Here is an 18,950-nt window from a genome sequence, read left to right on the forward strand (position 1 = left end):
GAAACGAATCATCGTTCCTCCAGGACCAGAAAGGAGGGTTATCTCATGAGATTAATGCAGGAAAAGAATAATTTGATACCTGTAAAATGTTTTATGCGTGTAATGTAATTTTACTTAGATCAAAGGGCTGTACAGGTGACACTTCCCCTCTCCGCCACAGGGGGCGCCCGTGCAGCAGTGGCGCCTGACATCTAATTTGCATAATCGTCTCGTGCGCGTGTTGACGTCCAATGCACAACTCAGACACTGGTTGCCTAACAACGCTACCTCCAATGACGGCACCGTTTTGTCCGCAGCCAGCGGAGCATTAGAGTTTAAAAAAACACATTCAATCAGCGGCTGCTTCTCACAGGCGGGCGGACGCACGGAGGTAAGCGATAACACACTGACACCTGAACGTCGTTGTTTTGACGAAGAGGCACTTTAACAGCACTTAGTACTGACGTCAAGACCGAACCTGGCAACTGTCTGACCTAACCTTGTTAAGGTGTTTACCTTAGCATCCAGGTTAGCCAGGAGTGCGAGGGGAATTACCGCTGACGTGACGAGCTGGACGATGTTAGCGAGGAACTCAACCAGCGTCAGGAGCGTCGACTGCGGTTGAAATGAACCAGAGTTGGAGTCTTAACGCTTAACTCACATGACTTCAGTATATTTTTAATAGAACATGACTCTGAGCTGTATTAGCAAACCGGATTAGCTAGCATTAGTAAAGATCGTTACCGTTTTACGTACTTGTGGTTAATTTGAAAGTAATCTTAATCTGTAATCCTGGTCGCGGTGTCGTTTGTGTTTCTTGATTGACTAAATTAAGCCTGAAAAACATGCTATCTTTGTGCGTGTGCGTGTGTGTGTGAGAGAGATAAAGGTTGTGTTTCCTTGTTGGTTAGATAAACCCGTGTGAGCCAGTGGCCTGTGTTTACTGACCTCATTAACACGTGAACCCAGGCATTTCAGGCTTCATGAGTTACTAAACAGTGCCGCAGACATGTTTTGCCCATCAGCTTAACGTGCACTGTGTTGCAGCTCATGAACACAACTACATAATAGTTGTGGGAGTGGCAGGTGGCTCTGTCTGGTTTAGCTTGTTCCACCATAACATGTCTAGGTCATAGAATAGAGCCAAATGCACCAAGGGCAAAAACGTGCATTCACATTATTAGAGTCTCTGTGATGCATTCTTCTACTTTTATCTTTTTGTAAATCCGTTGGTCTGATGCTGAGATCATCCTACTATCCCGCAACTTATATGGTGACAGCCAATAGGAGGCCTCTCTTAAACCCCAATCTAACCATCCCTGGCCCACATCTGACAGTTAATCCTGTGAGAGAAGCAGCACAGATTTGTGTAGTTGGTTTCATGGCTCGATGCTCCATTGCAGGGTTTTGTTCCAGTGAGAGCCTCTGATCCACAGCCTGACTGCTAATCCACCTCTTGGCTGATAACTCATGACCTCACATCCCTGTGTACTGATGCGTCGATGATATGGGAGAGTGGTGGACACCAGTGCCAACGGAGACCTCTATGGGTACGTTTCTCTGCTAATTGAGTGGGTCTGTTAAAATACTTCGCAGTGAGAGAAAAGCCTCTAAGCGATGCTTTTTTGGGATCTGATAAAGGTGACCCACATTTGTGTTCTCATTGTAGAGTAGCAACCCAGTTCCAAACTTTCCAGGCCAAAGAAAGTACAGCAGATGGAATTGACAATCATTTGACTGTTTCTATCTTCTCCCTCTAGGAAACTATGATATCTCCAGCATATCCCATGTGACCATGTCTCCCTCGAGACAAAACAACGTTCTCTCAATGTATCCCTCTGTGGCTCTATCTAAAAGTTCCTACAGTGTGATAAGTGCCTTCTGTACAGAGGATAATATTACTCAGTGCATTTCATACATCAATCAGGTACTCTAAGTCTTTGTACATAAATATACAGTATTTACTTAAATAAAAAAGCTAAGATGACGATGACATGTGTGGTCTATTCATAGGAGCTTGCCTCCCTAGGCCTGTCTTCCACATGTATCGAGGCCAGCTCACCAGGGGGAGCCAGCTTGAACACAGTGCCAGCTCTGAACGCCATGTACGAGTTGCTACAGATCCACAGGCGAAACATGTGCACTTTGGAAGCGCTGGAGAAAGAACAGCTGAAAAAGTCAAGCTCCTTGGAACATATGCAAATGAGCAACTCCAGATTAAAGGCAAGTATGATTGTTGTTTTAAACATTTATCTTCAGCATTTGTCTTAAAATACAAATATTGTAACAACCTGTACAACATGTCTTAGAGATAATTCTGTAGTAATGAATATTTGGCCACTAGAGGGCAGAAAAGGTGTAGCTCCGGGCTTTTCCTCCTGTTTCTTTCTAAATAATAACAAGCTACTAGCAGTCCGATGAATGTTGACTATATAACTATAATAACAGTTTCAATTTCATGGTAAAACTTTCAAAATGGCAGATTTGCTATCTGTGCACTGTATTTACTTTGTGCCTTAAATAAGACATAACCCTTAGCTGTTCACACGTTAAACTCAAACGGTGCCCCTAATCGTTATGTGTATGTCTATCCAGGATCAGCTGGAACTATCGATAAGGGAGAAATCAGGTCTACATGAGACAGAACGTCAGCTGCAACTGAAAATCAAGACTTTGCAGAACTGCTTGAAAACTGAAAAAGATGAGGTACAGGTGCCTTTTACTCCACACTCACATAGTAAAGTTAAAGTACTAATCAAGAAAACAAATAATGATTTAATTATATCTGGGTAATTAAACCTGGCAGGTTCAGAAGCTCCAGAGTATCATTTCTAGTCGTGCCTCTCAGTACAACCATGATGCGAAGAGGAAAGAGAGAGAAGCTGCAAAGCTCAAGGAACGTCTGGGACAGCTACTGGTTGACAGAAAGGATAAGAAACTTGGTAAACATCAAATCTATCAAACATATCCATAAGTTGTTCATTTGAATTCAAGAACAAGCTAATGTTTTTGTTTTGGCCTTGTATTTCCTCCTAAACAGCTATTGATGTACTAAATTGTTTGGGACGGTCAGATGGAAAAAGAAGCCACTGGAAGACTGCTAAAACAACATCTAGGTACTGTTGGCCTCTCGTGTCACTTTGTTTACTGTACTTTTTTTGGAACATGTGATGTTAACTATGAATACTTGTTATATTGCTATCTGCAGCCATGAAGGTGAGATGTACAAATCTTTGCTCAGTGACTATGAAGCGAGTCAAAAAGCTCTGATGGTTGAGAACGCTGAGCTTAAGAAAGTCCTCCAGCAGATGAAGAAGGAGATCATGCATATCCTGAGCACACGCCAGTCGCCTATAAAAGGAGCAGATGCTGACGACAGCCATGAGCAGGTATTTATTATTGTGTGTGTGTGGTTGACTGATTTGACTCTGGTTCTTGTATCACATTCACGATTAGACCTGAAATCACCTCACTTGTTGTAAATTTGTAAATGCATGTTGATCAGTTCCTGTTCGTGCTTTAGGCTGATTCAGATGGAGAGGAGAAGGCAGGTGACTGTAGCCGTGAAACGCTGGACCAGTCGTGTGAGCACGCTAAAGAACAGCTGACCAACAGTATCCGCCAGCAGTGGAGAAAACTGAGGAGCCACATGGAGAAGTTAGACAGCCAAGGTACAAGAAGCACTTGAACAAATCCCCAATTACTGCAAAACTATTGGTCCTTTTACAGATCTGTAAAATGTTTATTTGCAAAACAAGTTGCATAAGGGGAAAATTGCAAACTCTCTTTAGCATTGACAGACTTCTGATAAAAATAAGAACGTTTTTGTTTGTCAAGCATCTCAAATGCAGAATCATTTGGACTCCAACAAGGAGGTGATACCAAGGGAAGCACATGAGGATGAGATGGAGAGGATGAGGTGTGAAGTTCAGCAATGCAAAGAGTTTATTCACGCACAGCAGCAGCTCCTCCAGGTCAGTTATTGTTTGAGACCAAAAATGGCTTTGGGACATTACTTTTTCCCTTAACAGTTCATATTGTAAGAGTTGTACATGAAGGAGATATAACAACTGAATACACTGTCATTAATCTAATTCTGAATCTTATTTCAAAAGCTCTATTGAATTTATCTTATTTTTTCCTGCCTGAGTAGCAACAACTCAACCCATCATTTGACGATGAGACTGCGGCTCTTCTAAATGACTGCTACACACTGGAGGAGAAAGAGCGTCTTAAAGAGGAATGGAGGCTTTTTGAGGAACAGAAGAGAAACTTTGAAAGAGAGCGTAAGAACTTCACAGAGGCTGCCATTCGCCTGGGGCGAGAGGTACACAAGTCTTCTGATGGGTGCCACATACTAATTCCACACAGGCTGGTTTTGGTGTAATTGCTTTTCTCCTTTCCAATAAATCAGAAAAAGGCCTTTGAAGAGGACCGTGCCTCCTGGCTCAAGAATCAGTTTTTGAACATGACTCCTTTCACAGACCGCAGGAGATGCTCCTCGTCTGATGGGCATAGTGCCTTATCAATCAGTGAGTCAGTCCAACTTAAACAGTCTCTCCAGCAGCTAAAAGATCCCACATTTCTTCAAATAAGACTTTTTTTCGTTCGTTTGATTTTTACCACCTTCATTACAGAAAGTGAGCCAGAGACAAGAATGTCATCAACAAAGTCTCGGGTGGCCAAATCGTCAACATATGCTACATTCTCCACTCCTAAACCTGCACAAAATGCTTTTGTGCCATCTACAGCGGAACTTTACCGGACACTCCGCCTGATACCAGACAGCAGGTGCCACTTTTCTGTCTTTGATCATTTGTATTTAGTTACATTTTCATACTGGTTCACTTCACACTGCCACTTTTAAATAAAACTGCAAAGGCTTATAGGTACGTGTGCATAAGGATGAAACCATGTTGTTGTCATTTTGAAACAGTTAATCTATGGTTGTCAATTTCAGTTCTTCCAGACCTTCAAATCGAGGCCGCTGGCAGGAATCCAGCGCAATTGAAGATGGAGATGCTCTGAAGTCTAAACACAGAGCTCGATGTGGAGACTTGAGCATTTTCTCTCTGGGTGAAGATGAGAACAGCCTCAGCTGAAGAACCTCCAGTGCCTTTTAGTGTAATGAATACACTGGACCCAGTCTGTAGCTGCTGATACCCACCGACTTGATTGCTTCATGATCACATGGACTGATGATTCGCCAGAACTCACCCCACAAGAAAGCACTTTAATAATAAATCTGCTGTTAACTCTTTTCTGTACTAATAACTTAAAGCTCATATTTTAAGCTAAGGAAAGTATCAACAAAGTAGCTAATAAACATTTTTCAGGTTTTTATTTTAAATTATTTACATGTGTAAAATACGTTTTATTGGAACCACGTGAGGTGTGTCTATACAATAAAGGTATTTTTAATGAACGTGCTGTCTTCCGTTCGTCGCCCAATGTTGTCGACTGGGAGCCGCGGATCCGGATGTCGGTTCCGCCTTCGTCGTAGCATCCACCCCAGGATTTCCAGCACCGCTCGCCGTGTATTCTTTTCCACAAGTCGAAAATGTCCTCAAATCTTGTAGTGATGAGAAAGATCGTACAGCAGCTTCGTTTCGAGGCGAGCATAAATCGAGTGAAGGTAAAATGGGCTCACGTTTTCCTTTGCAGTAATAAAAACGGGAGAGATCCGGACCGTTGTTCTGATCCGCTAACTATGCTAGCTGATGCCAAGGGCTAACGGCTAGCAGCGGTGGTTAGCGGTGTCAGGGCGTAGTTTGGGCACAGAGGAAGTCTTAACGTCGATCAAACAAGTGATCTAATGGGTTGGACAATACGTTTAAAATCTTCAGCGAATGATTTAATGAGCTAATGACGACCCTACATCTCTAGTTCAATATTTCAGTCCCCAGGTGGCGGTCAAGGTAATGTAAGCTAAGCTACACTGCCCCAACATAAAATCATCACGATCGGCAACAACTTTAAATAAACCTGACAAAGGCTGAATGTCCCAATTTACATGAATAATTTATCCCACCAGTCACTAGATGCAAGCGGTTCTGGGGTCTCTAAGAAACCAGAAAATGTTAATATTATAGTAATAATAATCCATGTAGCTACCGCTGTGTATTAGCCCGTTCTAATCACTGGACAAGAGGAATGCTCCGTTCTAAAGGCTGTAGTTTAATAGTTTATTAGTGTAGAGGGTGGTCATTTTTCAGGTGTTCCTCACAATCACGAATCAAGCATTTACAAATGACATATCCTTTGAAACCACGTCACGTGGTTTTGTTTTTCAGCGTAAAGGGCTGACACTGTGAAGTCTGTCCCATTGTCTTGCTTTATGTCCAGGTTTCCCAGGCAGCTGCAGAGCTTCAACAGTTCTGCATACAGAACGCCTTACACGACCCTCTGCTCACCGGCGTGTCCTCCAGCACCAACCCCTTCAGGCCGCAGAAGGTCTGCTCCTTCTTATGAAACTACTCACTGGTGAGCGGTGGTCCTGCTGACACACACACACACACACACAAACAGACAGTTCTTTTGTATGGTGATGAGCTTAACTTAATTATAAACAGTATCTGTAGAAATGAAAGCAACTGATTATAGTATAGGAAATCAAAACCATGTGAACTAATTTAGTCTAATTATGGTTTAACCCCTAGCTGCTATAAAACACTTTTTACATATATACTATATTTATGCTAGATATTTCTATTTCAGCCCCTGTCTTTTTTTGCAGGCCTTCATTTTGATTCTACAGGGAAAAGTTGACCTCAACACTGCTCCTCATGCCAAGCCATTATACTGCCACAGGATCTCTCGAGTGTAGAACTCATTTTCAGGATGGTGACCATCTATTTTCAGCCACAGTAGAAGAAAGGAGGCGGTTTTATTTTTCACGGCACAGTGTGATTTTTAAGTAAATTTATTGTGCCTTTTCTATTTGTGCTATTTTAGTCATAACTGTTTTTGTATTTAATGAATAAAACATTCTTTACTATTACCAGTTCTGCTTTCTTGCCAGTTTTTTTTGCTATTGGTAAATGTTGCATAAGAGACAACTGCTTCTTAAGAAGTGCTGCCAGATGTTCTAAACTACTTTAGATTTCGTGAGTAATCTAAAAACAATAAGGAAAACATATTTGGCTACTGGATGTGTGGTTCCACTACAATACACACTGCTGAAGATCATGGTCAGTGATGCAAGTGCTTACATTAACAGGACATTTTTTAATGGTTATTTAAGGGTAAAATAGTAGGGTTGGTTCCTTTATCGGACACAATAAAATAAATATACTTTACAAGAATTAACTGATGGTAAACTGTCCTCACTTCATAAAACATTATGGTATGCTGCTCGAATGCGCCATCTAGTGGCGACACCAGGAAGTTCTGGTCAATGACGTCATCAGAAGAACAATGGCGGACCATGGATTCTAGCACTAAACACTGCAGGCTAGCAGCGGCGCTGTTGAGCTTGGTGTTTTCAACATTTTAACTTAAGGTAACAAGTGGACAGTTCTTTTAATACTAACAGCCATTATATTTATGACTTAACAAGAGGTACTGCGGGATACTGACACTAATCTTTACAGCATTTCAGCACGTAATCATGGAGCTAATTTACCGCCTAAATGATGCTAAGCTACTTAACTGAACAGCTAACAAATGAAAACAAATACTGACATTAATTAATAAAATGATCCGTAGTTTCCCTTAAGGTCTAATGTTTGATCTTGTTATAGTGTATAATGACCGTAGGGACAAAGCGTCTGGTCGGCACATGAAAAATGAAACAATGCATTGAAGCAACTCCGCTACAAAAACGCGGTGTCGCAGGCTCACTGTAGCAACCTGTACCTCTAGGGCTCTGGTTGAGCAACTTCGTATTGTTACGCGGTTGATCCGAGTCTCGCGAGAACCGAAATAGCGGACGATACATGGCAGCGACGCTAGTAACTTCGCAGACTGAACATGCTGTAAAGGGCGCTGAATTAAACTGAACCCAGGTCGGCGCTGCGCTGCCGCTCCTTCGGCGGATGTAACAGAGCCCGTAACTTACAGCTGCAGCTCGACCAGCGGGATGAAACGCTCCTCACCAGTTTGAAGAATGAATCATGGGACATCGTTACTGTGGAAACGACGGTAACTTCTTTTGTTAACCTAGCTTGTTATGGCTGCCTGGTAGAACGGTGACGGGTCCAGGTTAGTGATAACTAGATGTGCTGCATGTGGGGCTGTGTCTCGCTTTTTCTCGTTCTGTCAGTTTTGCGTAAATCGTTTTAATGAGACTGATGCGAACCGCTCACGCCCTCGCTGATGCAACGCTAGAACCAGATTTACAAGTACCTGACCACTGTTTACGTCGGACCTGGCCTTAGTGAGTCACAGGTTAATAAACATGACTCAGTAACGTTAATCTGCTGCCACTGAAAAGCAAATCTGTTGACTACAGGAGTGAGCCAGCGCTAGTTAAAGCCCATAATGATGCTCCAGGATGGATCAACGCAGCTGCTCTGTCTCACGGCCAGCAGCGGGGTTCCTCTTTTTACAAGGGGGGCCTCCAAACAGCTGCCTTTCTCTGTCATCGGCTCCCTGAATGGGGTTCACATGTTCGGGGGCGGTCAGGGAGTGGTACTGTCCGGCTGCGAGACTGAAGGTGGAGGCAAGGTCGTGTGGAGGGTCTTCCAGGACAGCGTGATGCTCATCGCTGTGAATGGAGGGGGACAAGGTGGCGTGGGCTGCAGCAGGGAGGAGGAGGTTCGGCTGCAGCGCCTCCTGGAGAATGTGTGGAACTGCATGGTGCTGGTTTTGGGGCAGGATGAGCTGGCCAACATAAGGAACGTGGAGCGGCTGAAGAGGGACCTGCGCTCCTGCTTCGGCCTCATCGATCAGATGCTGGAGGAGAGGCAGGAGGGCGTCTTGGGCAGCCTGACACACTGCGCCGATTTACTGCTGCCTCCCAACCCCACTCTCCTTCAAGAGGCCGTGGACGGCTTTGCTGAGGCTGCAGACAGCGAGTTCGGCTGTCTCATCATCCACGGGCGAATAGCTGCAGCCACCGAGAAGTGGTGGCGTTTAGCACCTCAGGAGGTTGTGCTGCTTTCAGCGTTAATCCGGTCCCTCTCGGACTCCGCTTCTGCCTCGTGTGATTATCCAGTCTTCCTTCCTCATGGCAGCCCCACCGTGGCCCACCGCCTGCTCCGCTTCCAGCTGCTGCCGGGGGCAGATGTGTGCGTGCTGTGCGGGCCCAGCCCTTCCCTGCACACAGCCGAGACTGGGCTGGTGGGCCGCTTCTGGGCACCCCTGGTGGAGACCCTGAGAGACTGCCTCGCTGTCGGGGAGCGCTGCGTGCCGCAGGCCGTCAACCTGCGGCCCGACGTGCTCGCACTCCTTCTCATTAACCGGGAAACTCGCCGTTCCGTCTCCTCTGTGCTCCATCCACTCGCAGACGCTCCTCCGCCCTCGAAGGCTCGCTGCTGGGAGCTACTGAAGCTCTTCTACATATTCAGCACCACACGCTACTTCACGCAGGAGGAGTCTGTGTGCGTCTCCACGGAGGAGAGCGGTCCGAGAGGCCGTGCCAATGACTTTGCCCGTGGATTCTCCCACCAGCCACTACAGTGCTATCTAGTCACAGAAGAATGCAAAAGCTATGCACTGCAGACACCGCAGCACCAGCTCTTCCTGCTCTTCCCACCATCAGTGCCCACCTTTGTACTGCGCACAGCAGCCACACAGACGCTCTCTGATGTAGTTGCAGCTACTGGGTTATAATGGAAGTGTTGACCTTGTTATCAGTTATTGTGACTTCTGTGCTATGTTTACTGATGATTATAAGCGCATGGAGAACACTAGAGCCAAGGCTGTGTCTTTAGTAGCAGTTAAAGCCAGTCTGAGTTTCCCTTTTAGAATCTGGTTACTGAGTGACGCTTAATCAAACTGTGTTGGTAAATCACATGCAAATTATACACTGGGCTAAACGTGTATATTGTTTGTTTGACAGTAATTTAACTTTGAATCCAAATAACTTGTTTGGTTGCAGTAATATAGAAAGTAACAAACTATATTTTACAATATCTCTGACTGATTCATATTTTCTTACGGCTGGTGATGTAATACTTTAAATAAGGTTAAGCTTTGTAGTACACGTTTCACTGTACAATAGTAATGTATTAATGTTTTTCCATGTCTGACACTCATTTTGAGCAATATGGCTAAAGTAGAGTGTTTTTAGATTAATTAATTAATAAAAAGCCACTGAGTTTTAAGTATAGTCACACAGGCTCATTTCTGTGAATGTGTACATTTTAGTATGTATGTTGTTTGAACTTATCCACTGCAGCTGAACTCTATAAATCTATAATTGGTGCAAGTTTTAGCATGTTTTACACTACTCTTATAGCACAAGTCTGCTCATGTCTAATCAGGAATTTGCATTTTCTCCAAATGATCGCGTTGTGCTCCAAATAGGAGGAGCGTGCACGATCGCGTTTCTTCTCCAACGCGTCTCCTCCCAAACCGCGTGGAGCCCTCAGGACGAGCCGCCGAGTCCCGCCGAACGGAGTCCGCTGTGTGTCACTGCGCCACGTCCGTAGCCCACAGCCGTCTGGGCCCAGTAATTGGAGAACCGAGCCTGATTGACAGCATCCCGGTGCGTGGGACGCCGGGGAGGTGGGGGTGGGACGGACGCGGGGGCGCGCGGAGGGGGAGGGTGGTTGTCGCGTTGCCATGCGTGCAGGGAACACAACCCCAAAAATCCCGAGTGGAAAGTTGAGCGCGCGCGCGTGGGCGCAGCCGAGCGGACCTTTGTCACAGTTTGGTTGCAGCTTCTTTACCATCGCCTGTGACGGGTCCAAAGGTCTGAGGCCGTGTCTGTTTTAGGAGCGCGTTCACTGCACTTTGAGTCCACTCTGCTCAGCGAGCGGCGGCGGCGAGACGCGCGTTACCGTGACCCACCTGAGTTCTGGTTGAACCCACACAGGTCCATGTCGGCCATGCGGTGGCGGCTGCTGGCGCCGAGAAATGTCCGGCTGCTGGACCGCGGGAGGAGCGAACGATCGGCCGGTGGCAACGGAGCGCAGCCGGCGCGTGCACTGAGCTCACCCCCTGTCTCTGCATCTCCTCCCGGCAGGACGTTATCGAGTCTGAGTGCGACGCGACGCGGACTCCCGAAAGCGAAAATGAGCGAGAACGGAGTGGTGCCGCGGGCCAAGGTGCTGACCATCGACACCATGAACCCCACGGTGAAGAATGTGGAGTACGCAGTGAGGGGCCCCATCGTGGCCCGGGCCGTGGAGCTGGAGAGGGAGCTCTCAGAGGTTGGTGTTCAGACCTTCTGCCCTCATCAGCTTTTTACATCAGCCTCGCTTCACAACACAAGCTTGTAGTTCTGTTAGCAGGCCTTTTAAACGATGAACAGCTGTGACCTCTGTATGTCCAGTCTGTGGCTGGATGCATGGGCCCCCATGCCTTCTTACTGGTTTTACTCAGGCATCGATCCATTTGGTGCCATAAACAGCTTCTCATCCCTGGTTAATTTTCCATCATGATGTAAACATTACCTTGGGAGAAATCATGTGCTAGACTGCTTAAATGCCCTCCTATCAAAGTCCATCAGGTAGTTAGTCATACGGGGGCAGGGTGATAGTTATACACTCATTTTAGATTATTATCTGAATCATGTACTTGATGTTATTCTCCACTCTCTGTTTGGGATCAGATGTAACCACTTAAGATTGTGGTGAAAGTTCAGGCTCTGAATCAATCAGCCCAATAGTACAGATAAGGATTAGACTATATGACTGAGGCTCAGTGTAAATCTCTAACATGCATGAAGTGTAAAAACAGTCCTGTATCAAAAGTGAAGAAGGTTTTAGATCTATTTTTATTGGTCTTTTCCAGGTTATTGACTTGTCTGTGCAGCTCCTTGGTGCTTTTCCTTTTCCCCTCTCTGTCTGCACTGACTGTCCTATCCCTTTCTCTTTCACTGTTTATGGTGATGTGGCAACGAGCTGTTAGTGTACCGAGTGCAGTCTGCTGTGAAATAAAATCTCCTGAGTGCTCTGCTCGGGAAGGGACGAGCCTGCGAACAGGTTCTTGCTCAGGTGAACGGCCGCTGGTGTGTGCCTGCAGGCGCTGGCGTCGTACCGACAACCTTTTAAACCCGGACCAGTCAGCAGCACTGAGTTCCTCCTGACCCGTTTACTCTTCAGCTGATCATGGTATCGCATGCAAAGTTTAATATTCTTTATCCACAATACAGGAGTTTGAGCAGGTCTTTCAGGTTTTATTTAATGGGTGTGATTTCTTAGTTTTTTTGTGCTGCTGCCGTGGAAAAGACAGACAGGGGTCCTTTAGTTTGGTAAAAGTGTCCAGTGTAACAGTTTCAGTTCTCTCAGCTCACTAAGAAACGTCGATGCAAAGAAATCAGGAGGCATTTTTTTACCAAGGCCTTTTCCTCTTGTTCGAGCACCGCCTTCCTCAAACAGTGGTGTTGTCTTACTTTGAGAAACAGGTCACAGTGATATTCTTCCTTTTGCCTTTTAAACACACAAATGAAAGTGCTCCGTGTTCCCCTGTCTGGGTTTCCTATTACTGTGTTTTTCTCCAGGGTGAAGAGAAAAAAGCCCGGCTGAGCCGACCGAGTGCACCAGTTAACAGATAACGTGTTCCCATGCAGCTATTACAGTACTTTGCGGTCTTTGTTGTGTCCTAATGAGCTGCGAGCTGACAGTGGATGGGGACAGCACATAGACACACACGCAGAGTTTTGGTCAAATTACTTCCTCATGTTCTGCTGGAATGCAGCACAGCACGCAAACTGTTTCCTCTTCACCGCCTATGAAGAGTTTAGAAGCTCCGGTGGGAATCGGCTCTGTTATCCTCACTCCATGCTGTTCTAGCCTAAATTTTATTTACAGGCTTTCACTGCTTGGAAATGAGAAGTATTAATACTGAGCTGTTCCACCTTGTGTCCAGGAGCGTTAAAGCTCAAACAGCGCTGGAGTTGTGTCTCTGGGGCAGAGGTCAGTTTGTTTCTAAAAGCCCTTCATCGTGAATGGGCAGTTTTTTGACCTAGGGGTGTTATCCGCCTCGTATAGTGTTACTGGTCCAGACTCGGAGACGCCTCCCGTGCCCTGGTTTCGTAAAATCTGCCCTGGATGGGGGAAATCAAACAAACAGGTTGTTTTGCTTCCAGCAGCGCCTGCGTGATGTCCCACGTGGAGCTTCTCTGCTGTAACGCTCTGTTCCTCACATCTGGTGTAAACACTGCTAGTGAACTTGTCTGGCTGCGTTGCCCTTCACCTGCCAGTGGTCTCAGCTGCTTAAGAGATTATGTCTCAGGAACATTATATTACTGGCCTGATGACAGTAAATGAATCCCTCCGTTTGATTCGATATTCCTCTAATTATTCCTGACATGTGCTTTCCTGCTGCTCCCTCTGTTTGGACCAGGTTGAAGCCTGTGTGTTTGTATCATGATAATGTGGTTTGCTGAGGTTGAAACGTTGTCGTGTTTGAACACTACCTGCGTCAGTGTAGCAGCAAATCCGCGTAACTCACACTTCTCTCGATGTCTTTTACTTTGCAGGGAATGAAGAAGCCATTCGCTGAGGTCATCAAGGCGAACATTGGTGATGCACATGCCATGGGCCAGCAGCCAATCACTTTCTTCCGACAGGTCTGCCTCCCCTGACCCTCCCATCTATAAATACCACCTACCCTTCTGAATGTCTATGAAACCCATCTATCCCTCAGAAGCAGTTTTTCCTGTCTTGTCTGGTGCCGTAAACCGTCCTGGTATTTTGATCTTGTGTCCTTTGTGCTCTTTGTTTTCAGGTTCTGGCCCTCTGCTCCTACCCTGAACTGCTCAATGACAGCACATTCCCAGATGATGCTAAAAGTAGAGCACGCCGCATTCTGCAGTCCTGTGGAGGGAACAGCATGGGTGTGTGGGAGCACAATACTCAGTTCATCACCACAGCTGCCTAATTGTCACCTTCAGTCCCTTCATGACCTTGTAGCGTGTTAAATGGTTGTTTTTCTTCTCTGAGATTTACGCTATAACAATTTCCATCCTTTCCCTGTGAATGCCTCTCAGGTTCCTACAGTGCCAGTCAGGGCATAGACTCCGTGCGTCAGGATGTGGCGCGCTACATTGAGCGGAGAGATGGAGGAGTGCCCTGCGACCCAAACAACGTTTACCTCACAACGGGAGCCAGTGATGGCATCATGGTACAATATGGCTCTCTTGTATTTGCAGCAACAAGGCCTTTTCTTGCATGCGTAGCTAATTCTAAAATATGACCATGTGTGTCAGACCTTACTCACACTCGGCATCTTTCCTTCGGCTCCTTTCAGACCATGCTGAAGCTGCTGGTGTGTGGTGAAGGTATGACCCGTACCGGTGTCATGATCTCTATACCTCAGTATCCGCTGTACTCTGCTGCGCTGGCCGAACTGGGCGCTGTGCAGATCAACTATTACCTAAATGAGGAGAAGTGTTGGAGCCTGGACATCAGCGAGCTGCAGCGCGCTCTGGATGAGGCCAGGAACCACTGCAATCCCAGGGCTCTGTGCATCATCAACCCTGGAAACCCAACTGGTAAACGTTCATGTGTTCAAAGATCAGCCACTAGAGGGCACAATGCGCGTGCTGAAACCCTGTCTCTGAATGTTCGGCTCCAGGTCAGGTCCAGAGCAGAGAGTGCATCGAGGACGTGATCCGCTTTGCAGCCAAGGAAGGACTCTTCCTCATGGCTGATGAGGTACCTCCTCTGCTCCTCGTAAAGCGGCTGCTCCTTCGTTTACTCCACAAACTAACGGCCGTCCTCCTCTCCTGCCTGCCAGGTTTACCAGGATAACGTGTATGCTGAGGGTTGCCAGTTCCACTCTTTCAAGAAGGTTCTGTTTGAGATGGGGCCCGAGTACTCGGACACAGTGGAGCTTGCTTCCTTCCACTCCACGTCAAAGTGTTACATGGGAGAGTAAGTCACCTTCATTTCATGCTGGCGTGAAGCTGTTGGATGTTGACAGTCGCTGTGCACTTTGTTGACTGCTCGTGTTCCTTCTTACCTCCTCCTCATAACTCTTTGACTTTCCTCGTAGGTGTGGCTTCCGTGGAGGCTACATGGAGATCATCAACATGGACGATGACGTGAAGGCTCAGCTAACTAAGCTGGTGTCGGTCCGCCTGTGTCCTCCTGTTCCCGGTCAGGCTCTAATGGACCTCGTGGTCAACCCTCCACAGCCTGGGGAGCCCTCGTATGACAACTTCATCAAGGTACTCGATGTCCCAGAGGTCTCGTTATTTAGTCTAATAATCAATAGGCCAGTGCAGCATATCTCTTGCTTTGCTTTCTCAATACAAAACATTAGAGTATGGTACAAAAATATTGATTTTAGGATTTCCTTTAAAAGAAATTATGCTCATGAGCTTCATATTACTACTGGTGTATTGCAGTAGTGTTGTATATTCTATTGGTTACTTGGATGATGACATAGTGAGTCTTAATGCATTCATCATATGATCTGTTTACACCTGTTTTGAAGCATCTGGCATCATCGTTTATCTGTCTCAGATGTGAAGCAGGAGAATTGAAGCTCTTGCGTATCATTGATTCACGCTTCTCTCTGCTCTCTGTCTTTTTCCGTGTTCTGTTCTCAGGAGCGCTCAGCCACCTTGAGTGCCTTAGCAGAGAAGGCCAAGCTTACAGAGCAGATTCTCAACACGGTGGAGGGCATCAGCTGTAATCCTGTGCAGGGCGCCATGTATTCCTTCCCTCGCATAATCATTCCTGAAAAAGCCGTGAAAGAGGCCACGGTTAGTCCTTAACCCACTGCTATAAATGTGTAATTGATTTGAAGGTTGTACTTTCACCTCAAGTAACTACACTGATTAACAGTAGGGGAAAAATGAAGAAAAAGACAGTTACATATTTTTCTCAGTGCTCCTTTCAAGCTTCTATGTATTAATTGTTATTTATTTTCATTGTCCACACCTCAGCGAGCAAATTAGCGTCTCGTACACTTACATACACTAGAAATCTAACACGAGCTTTGACTGGATGACTCCTCACCAATGCTCAGCCCTGTGCTTCATCCACCATGTCTGTAAAGGGAACAAACTATTTCCAATGGCTGGTTGCTCGAATGCTAGTAAGAATTTGGTGCCAGGCAGATGAACCAAGCCACTAAAAACCCTCACGGAGTTTAAGGTCACAGTAGAGTTTCACTCTGACACATAATCAGTCCCAGTAACCTGTTTGGAAATGTGCACAACACCCCAGGAAAAACCCCATTTGGTCTGTAATGGTTATTGTTCTCTGTCAGGACAAAGGTCAGCAGCCAGATATGTTCTACTGCATGAAGATGCTGGAGGAGACTGGGATCTGCCTCGTACCTGGGAGCGGCTTTGGCCAGAAGGATGGAACGTACCACTTCAGGTACACAACGCTGATAGTTGCTTCATCCTGGATTCATGGTTTCTTCTCTACAGCCATGTGTCCAAAACTGAAGTTTAACCCATTCAGTAATGAACACTTTGTTCTGAGTAGGCTTTGCCCAATCTGGCTTTGCTGGTTAATTTAAAGGTTCCGTCTCCTCCTCCGTCTAGGATGACCATCTTGCCGCCGAGGGACAAGCTGCAGATCCTGCTGAATAAGGTCCAGGAGTTTCACCAGAAATTCACCCAGCACTATTCTTAGATATCTACACCAATTTGTCCTCCATTCAAAAAGGGGGATCATTAACCACAACAGAAGCTAGTCCAACGTACCTGTCACTAATAAGTGCCTTCCCTGCGTCGGCTCTGGTGGTCTCTGTGATGACGCACTTCAGCCTCTACAGCGATTTCATTTGGACTTTGGACAGTAACTTAAGACGCTGTTTGATATGAAGGCAAAAATTCAAAACAAGGACAAATTCAGAAATGTGCCATGTTGGGATAAGATTATGGCCTCATCTAACGTTCCACGTTTGAAGAACACATCACTGTTACTGTGTTTGTGAATATAGAAGGTGGTCTGTGTCGATGCCAAGCTGCGAAATTCAAACTGTAAAATATGTGAAGCTGCTTAAATTCTTTGAATACATTTCACGACTGGCAAAAAACACTTCATTCCAGTAACTGTACTGAGAGGGAGAGAATACAGAACTGTTATGTGCATGGTAAAAAATGTAACGTAAGTGGGATTAAAAAGACCGGAAGACAAAAGGTGAATTACCTCAACTCCTCAATTTCTTTATTTAAATAAAAAAAAAACATTTTAAATGAGAATGTAAAAGAATTCTCAATTTAGGTTGCGTTTTATAATTTGTGGCCACAAGGAGGCAGCGAAAACAAGCAGAGAACATGTTTTTAGTTTTTCTTTTCTTCTTTTCCTGTTTTTTTTTAAATCGTCCTCTGTTCTCTATGGCGACTTTGTGACTACAGCTCAGCATTTGTTGGTCATTCATCAGTGGGGCAGTGGCAGGTTCAACTCACTGACAGTCCCCGATACACTGAATGAATCCATAGAGTTCACCTTAAAGGCCCGTCGGAGTCCGGACTCGAGCCTCGCCTGTTCCCGTCGCTTCACACGGGTTTTGAATGAAGGCCTAATTTGAGTTGTTGTGTATTGATGTTGTGGCCAAACTGATGATTGGCGGATTGCTGCGGTTTCGGGGTCGCGTGCCCTGTCTATACGCTGTCGAACCTGTCTCTAACGGGGAGGTTCCTCGGCGCTGATGAACTGGCTCCACTGTCCCGGTTCATCTGTTATTTGTTTTATTGCCTACGGGGCAGTTTGCAGGCAGGCTGCGATGACGGATGGCGTTAAAGTGGAGCTTCTACTTGGAAGGGGCTTCTCCTCTCTGCTCCACAGTGGCTGTCACCTTTAATTATCTTTAACAAAGGCCCTCTTGAATCCTAATTATCCTGAGATTTGTCTCTGCTCACCATTCGCTCCAGCTGTGACGTGCTCACACGTTCCACTCCCCTTCACCCTAAATTAATTGGTCGCGTTTGCATTTCCCCTCTCATCTTTTGACGTCTCCTGAGAATCAAAGGTCATCATTAGTTCGGGTGAGGATGTCGGGTGACAGAGGGGTCGTCACGCATCAGACGTCGGCCGCTGTCATGTGGGCTGCAGAGAAGGACCAGTCATTACTGTGCGTGTTCATACAGTGAGGACAGTCACATGACTGAGCCGATGGTCGAGATGGTGACGTTTGGGAATTGACAGAAATATTGTGTTAATTATTCTTTAGGTGCCGACAGAGTTTTTCAACCATAACTCTATAATAATAACAGGTGAAGCCGCAGAAAAAGACAAGTATGAGTACATATAATTCCAGTCCTTTTATCCATTAATCTGTTAAATGTATCATCAAAAGGGAAACGCAAAGCAATTGATCATGCAAACATCAGATGAGAATCTGGTGATTGGCTTCATGATGACAGCAGCGACCCTGTCACATGGTTCCTGTCCTGCAGTGTGAGGATTTAATAGCTGCTGCGTACGTAAATCCTTGAATAAAAACAGCCAGAGAACGGTTTTTACTGTCTCGACCACGTTTATCCGCTCGTATGGAGACGAATGCTGCGTGTTCATCCCGCCTTTAAGTGGAGCGCGTACGAGTCGGACGACTCCAATCAGCAGCTGCATTGTTTTGTTGAAGCTGTGATGTCTAGTCACCGCTGAGGCTCGAGCTGAACGCGGGTGAACACATTCATTTGCCCGTAGTTTTGGTCTAATTGCAGAACAGTCAGGTTTCTGAATTTGAGTCTGATTTAGTTTTCTCATCGGATCACGTCCACGTTTTCCTGCTCACAGTTTGCATTTCGTCTGTATTTGTTTCACCAACGACCCTCCGTCCCAGTAGCTGTTAGAACATGGTGCATATTAAAGGTGGTGCTTTCTTAACAGAACTGATATTGAAGAGTGTTTTCCTATGAGCATCTGTTTTACACAGTGATCTCAGATTAAGGT

At 45.9% G+C, this 18,950-nt stretch overlaps 4 protein-coding genes and 1 long non-coding RNA gene across 11 annotated transcripts; 4 read left to right on the top strand and 1 right to left on the bottom strand.

Annotated features, from left to right (window-relative positions):
- The first annotated feature begins 238 nt into the window (after positions 1-238).
- Positions 239-5,404, top strand: ssx2ipa (synovial sarcoma, X breakpoint 2 interacting protein a). Of its 2 annotated transcripts, XM_029130854.2 has the most exons (14): positions 239-370; positions 1,383-1,529; positions 1,740-1,906; positions 1,993-2,202; positions 2,575-2,685; positions 2,786-2,921; positions 3,020-3,095; positions 3,188-3,368; positions 3,503-3,650; positions 3,817-3,953; positions 4,133-4,306; positions 4,394-4,511; positions 4,617-4,770; positions 4,940-5,404. In XM_029130854.2, exons 2-14 carry the CDS (start codon positions 1,487-1,489, stop codon positions 5,079-5,081), a joined length of 1,797 nt encoding a protein of 598 aa, XP_028986687.1. In that variant the 5' UTR covers positions 239-370; positions 1,383-1,486; the 3' UTR covers positions 5,082-5,404. The 2 variants fall into 2 exon arrangements, with proteins under 2 accessions (XP_028986687.1, XP_055359559.1); XM_055503584.1 differs by lacking the exons at positions 239-370; positions 1,383-1,529 and having other exon boundaries at positions 1,767-1,906; positions 2,009-2,202.
- On the top strand, positions 5,389-6,979 carry LOC114843956 (guanine nucleotide-binding protein G(I)/G(S)/G(O) subunit gamma-5-like). Of its 2 annotated transcripts, none has more exons than XM_029130865.3 (3): positions 5,389-5,614; positions 6,325-6,462; positions 6,716-6,979. In XM_029130865.3, the coding sequence occupies exons 1-2, from the start codon at positions 5,540-5,542 to the stop codon at positions 6,448-6,450; spliced, it is 201 nt and encodes a 66-aa protein (XP_028986698.1). In that variant the 5' UTR covers positions 5,389-5,539; the 3' UTR covers positions 6,451-6,462; positions 6,716-6,979. The 2 variants fall into 2 exon arrangements, with proteins under 2 accessions (XP_028986698.1, XP_028986699.1); XM_029130866.3 differs by having other exon boundaries at positions 5,540-5,614; positions 6,697-6,979.
- On the bottom strand, positions 6,151-7,976 carry LOC129603254 (uncharacterized). Of its 2 annotated transcripts, none has more exons than XR_008692992.1 (2): positions 7,837-7,976; positions 6,151-6,478 (listed from the first exon to the last, which is right to left on the bottom strand). It is a non-coding gene; the product is annotated as an uncharacterized LOC129603254 (long non-coding RNA). The 2 variants fall into 2 exon arrangements; XR_008692993.1 differs by having other exon boundaries at positions 6,151-6,475; positions 7,837-7,974.
- On the top strand, positions 7,352-17,200 carry gpt (glutamic--pyruvic transaminase). Of its 4 annotated transcripts, none has more exons than XM_029130857.2 (12): positions 7,352-7,480; positions 11,111-11,297; positions 13,571-13,660; positions 13,819-13,927; positions 14,081-14,214; positions 14,341-14,584; positions 14,668-14,747; positions 14,830-14,966; positions 15,088-15,262; positions 15,647-15,802; positions 16,312-16,424; positions 16,595-17,200. In XM_029130857.2, exons 2-12 carry the CDS (start codon positions 11,160-11,162, stop codon positions 16,683-16,685), a joined length of 1,467 nt encoding a protein of 488 aa, XP_028986690.1. In that variant the 5' UTR covers positions 7,352-7,480; positions 11,111-11,159; the 3' UTR covers positions 16,686-17,200. The 4 variants fall into 4 exon arrangements, with proteins under 4 accessions (XP_028986690.1, XP_028986689.1, XP_028986691.1 ...); XM_029130856.3 differs by lacking the exon at positions 7,352-7,480 and adding an exon at positions 7,981-8,121; XM_029130858.3 differs by lacking the exon at positions 7,352-7,480 and adding an exon at positions 10,476-10,630.
- fuz (fuzzy planar cell polarity protein) lies at positions 7,982-10,256 on the top strand. Its single transcript, XM_029130860.3, has 2 exons — positions 7,982-8,121; positions 8,432-10,256. Exon 2 carries the CDS (start codon positions 8,461-8,463, stop codon positions 9,751-9,753), a length of 1,293 nt encoding a protein of 430 aa, XP_028986693.1. The 5' UTR covers positions 7,982-8,121; positions 8,432-8,460; the 3' UTR covers positions 9,754-10,256.
- Positions 17,201-18,950: the final 1,750 nt, after the last annotated feature.

Source organism: Betta splendens, chromosome 17, assembly GCF_900634795.4.
Source record: "Betta splendens chromosome 17, fBetSpl5.4, whole genome shotgun sequence".
NCBI classification, from domain to species: Eukaryota; Metazoa; Chordata; class Actinopteri; order Anabantiformes; family Osphronemidae; genus Betta; species Betta splendens.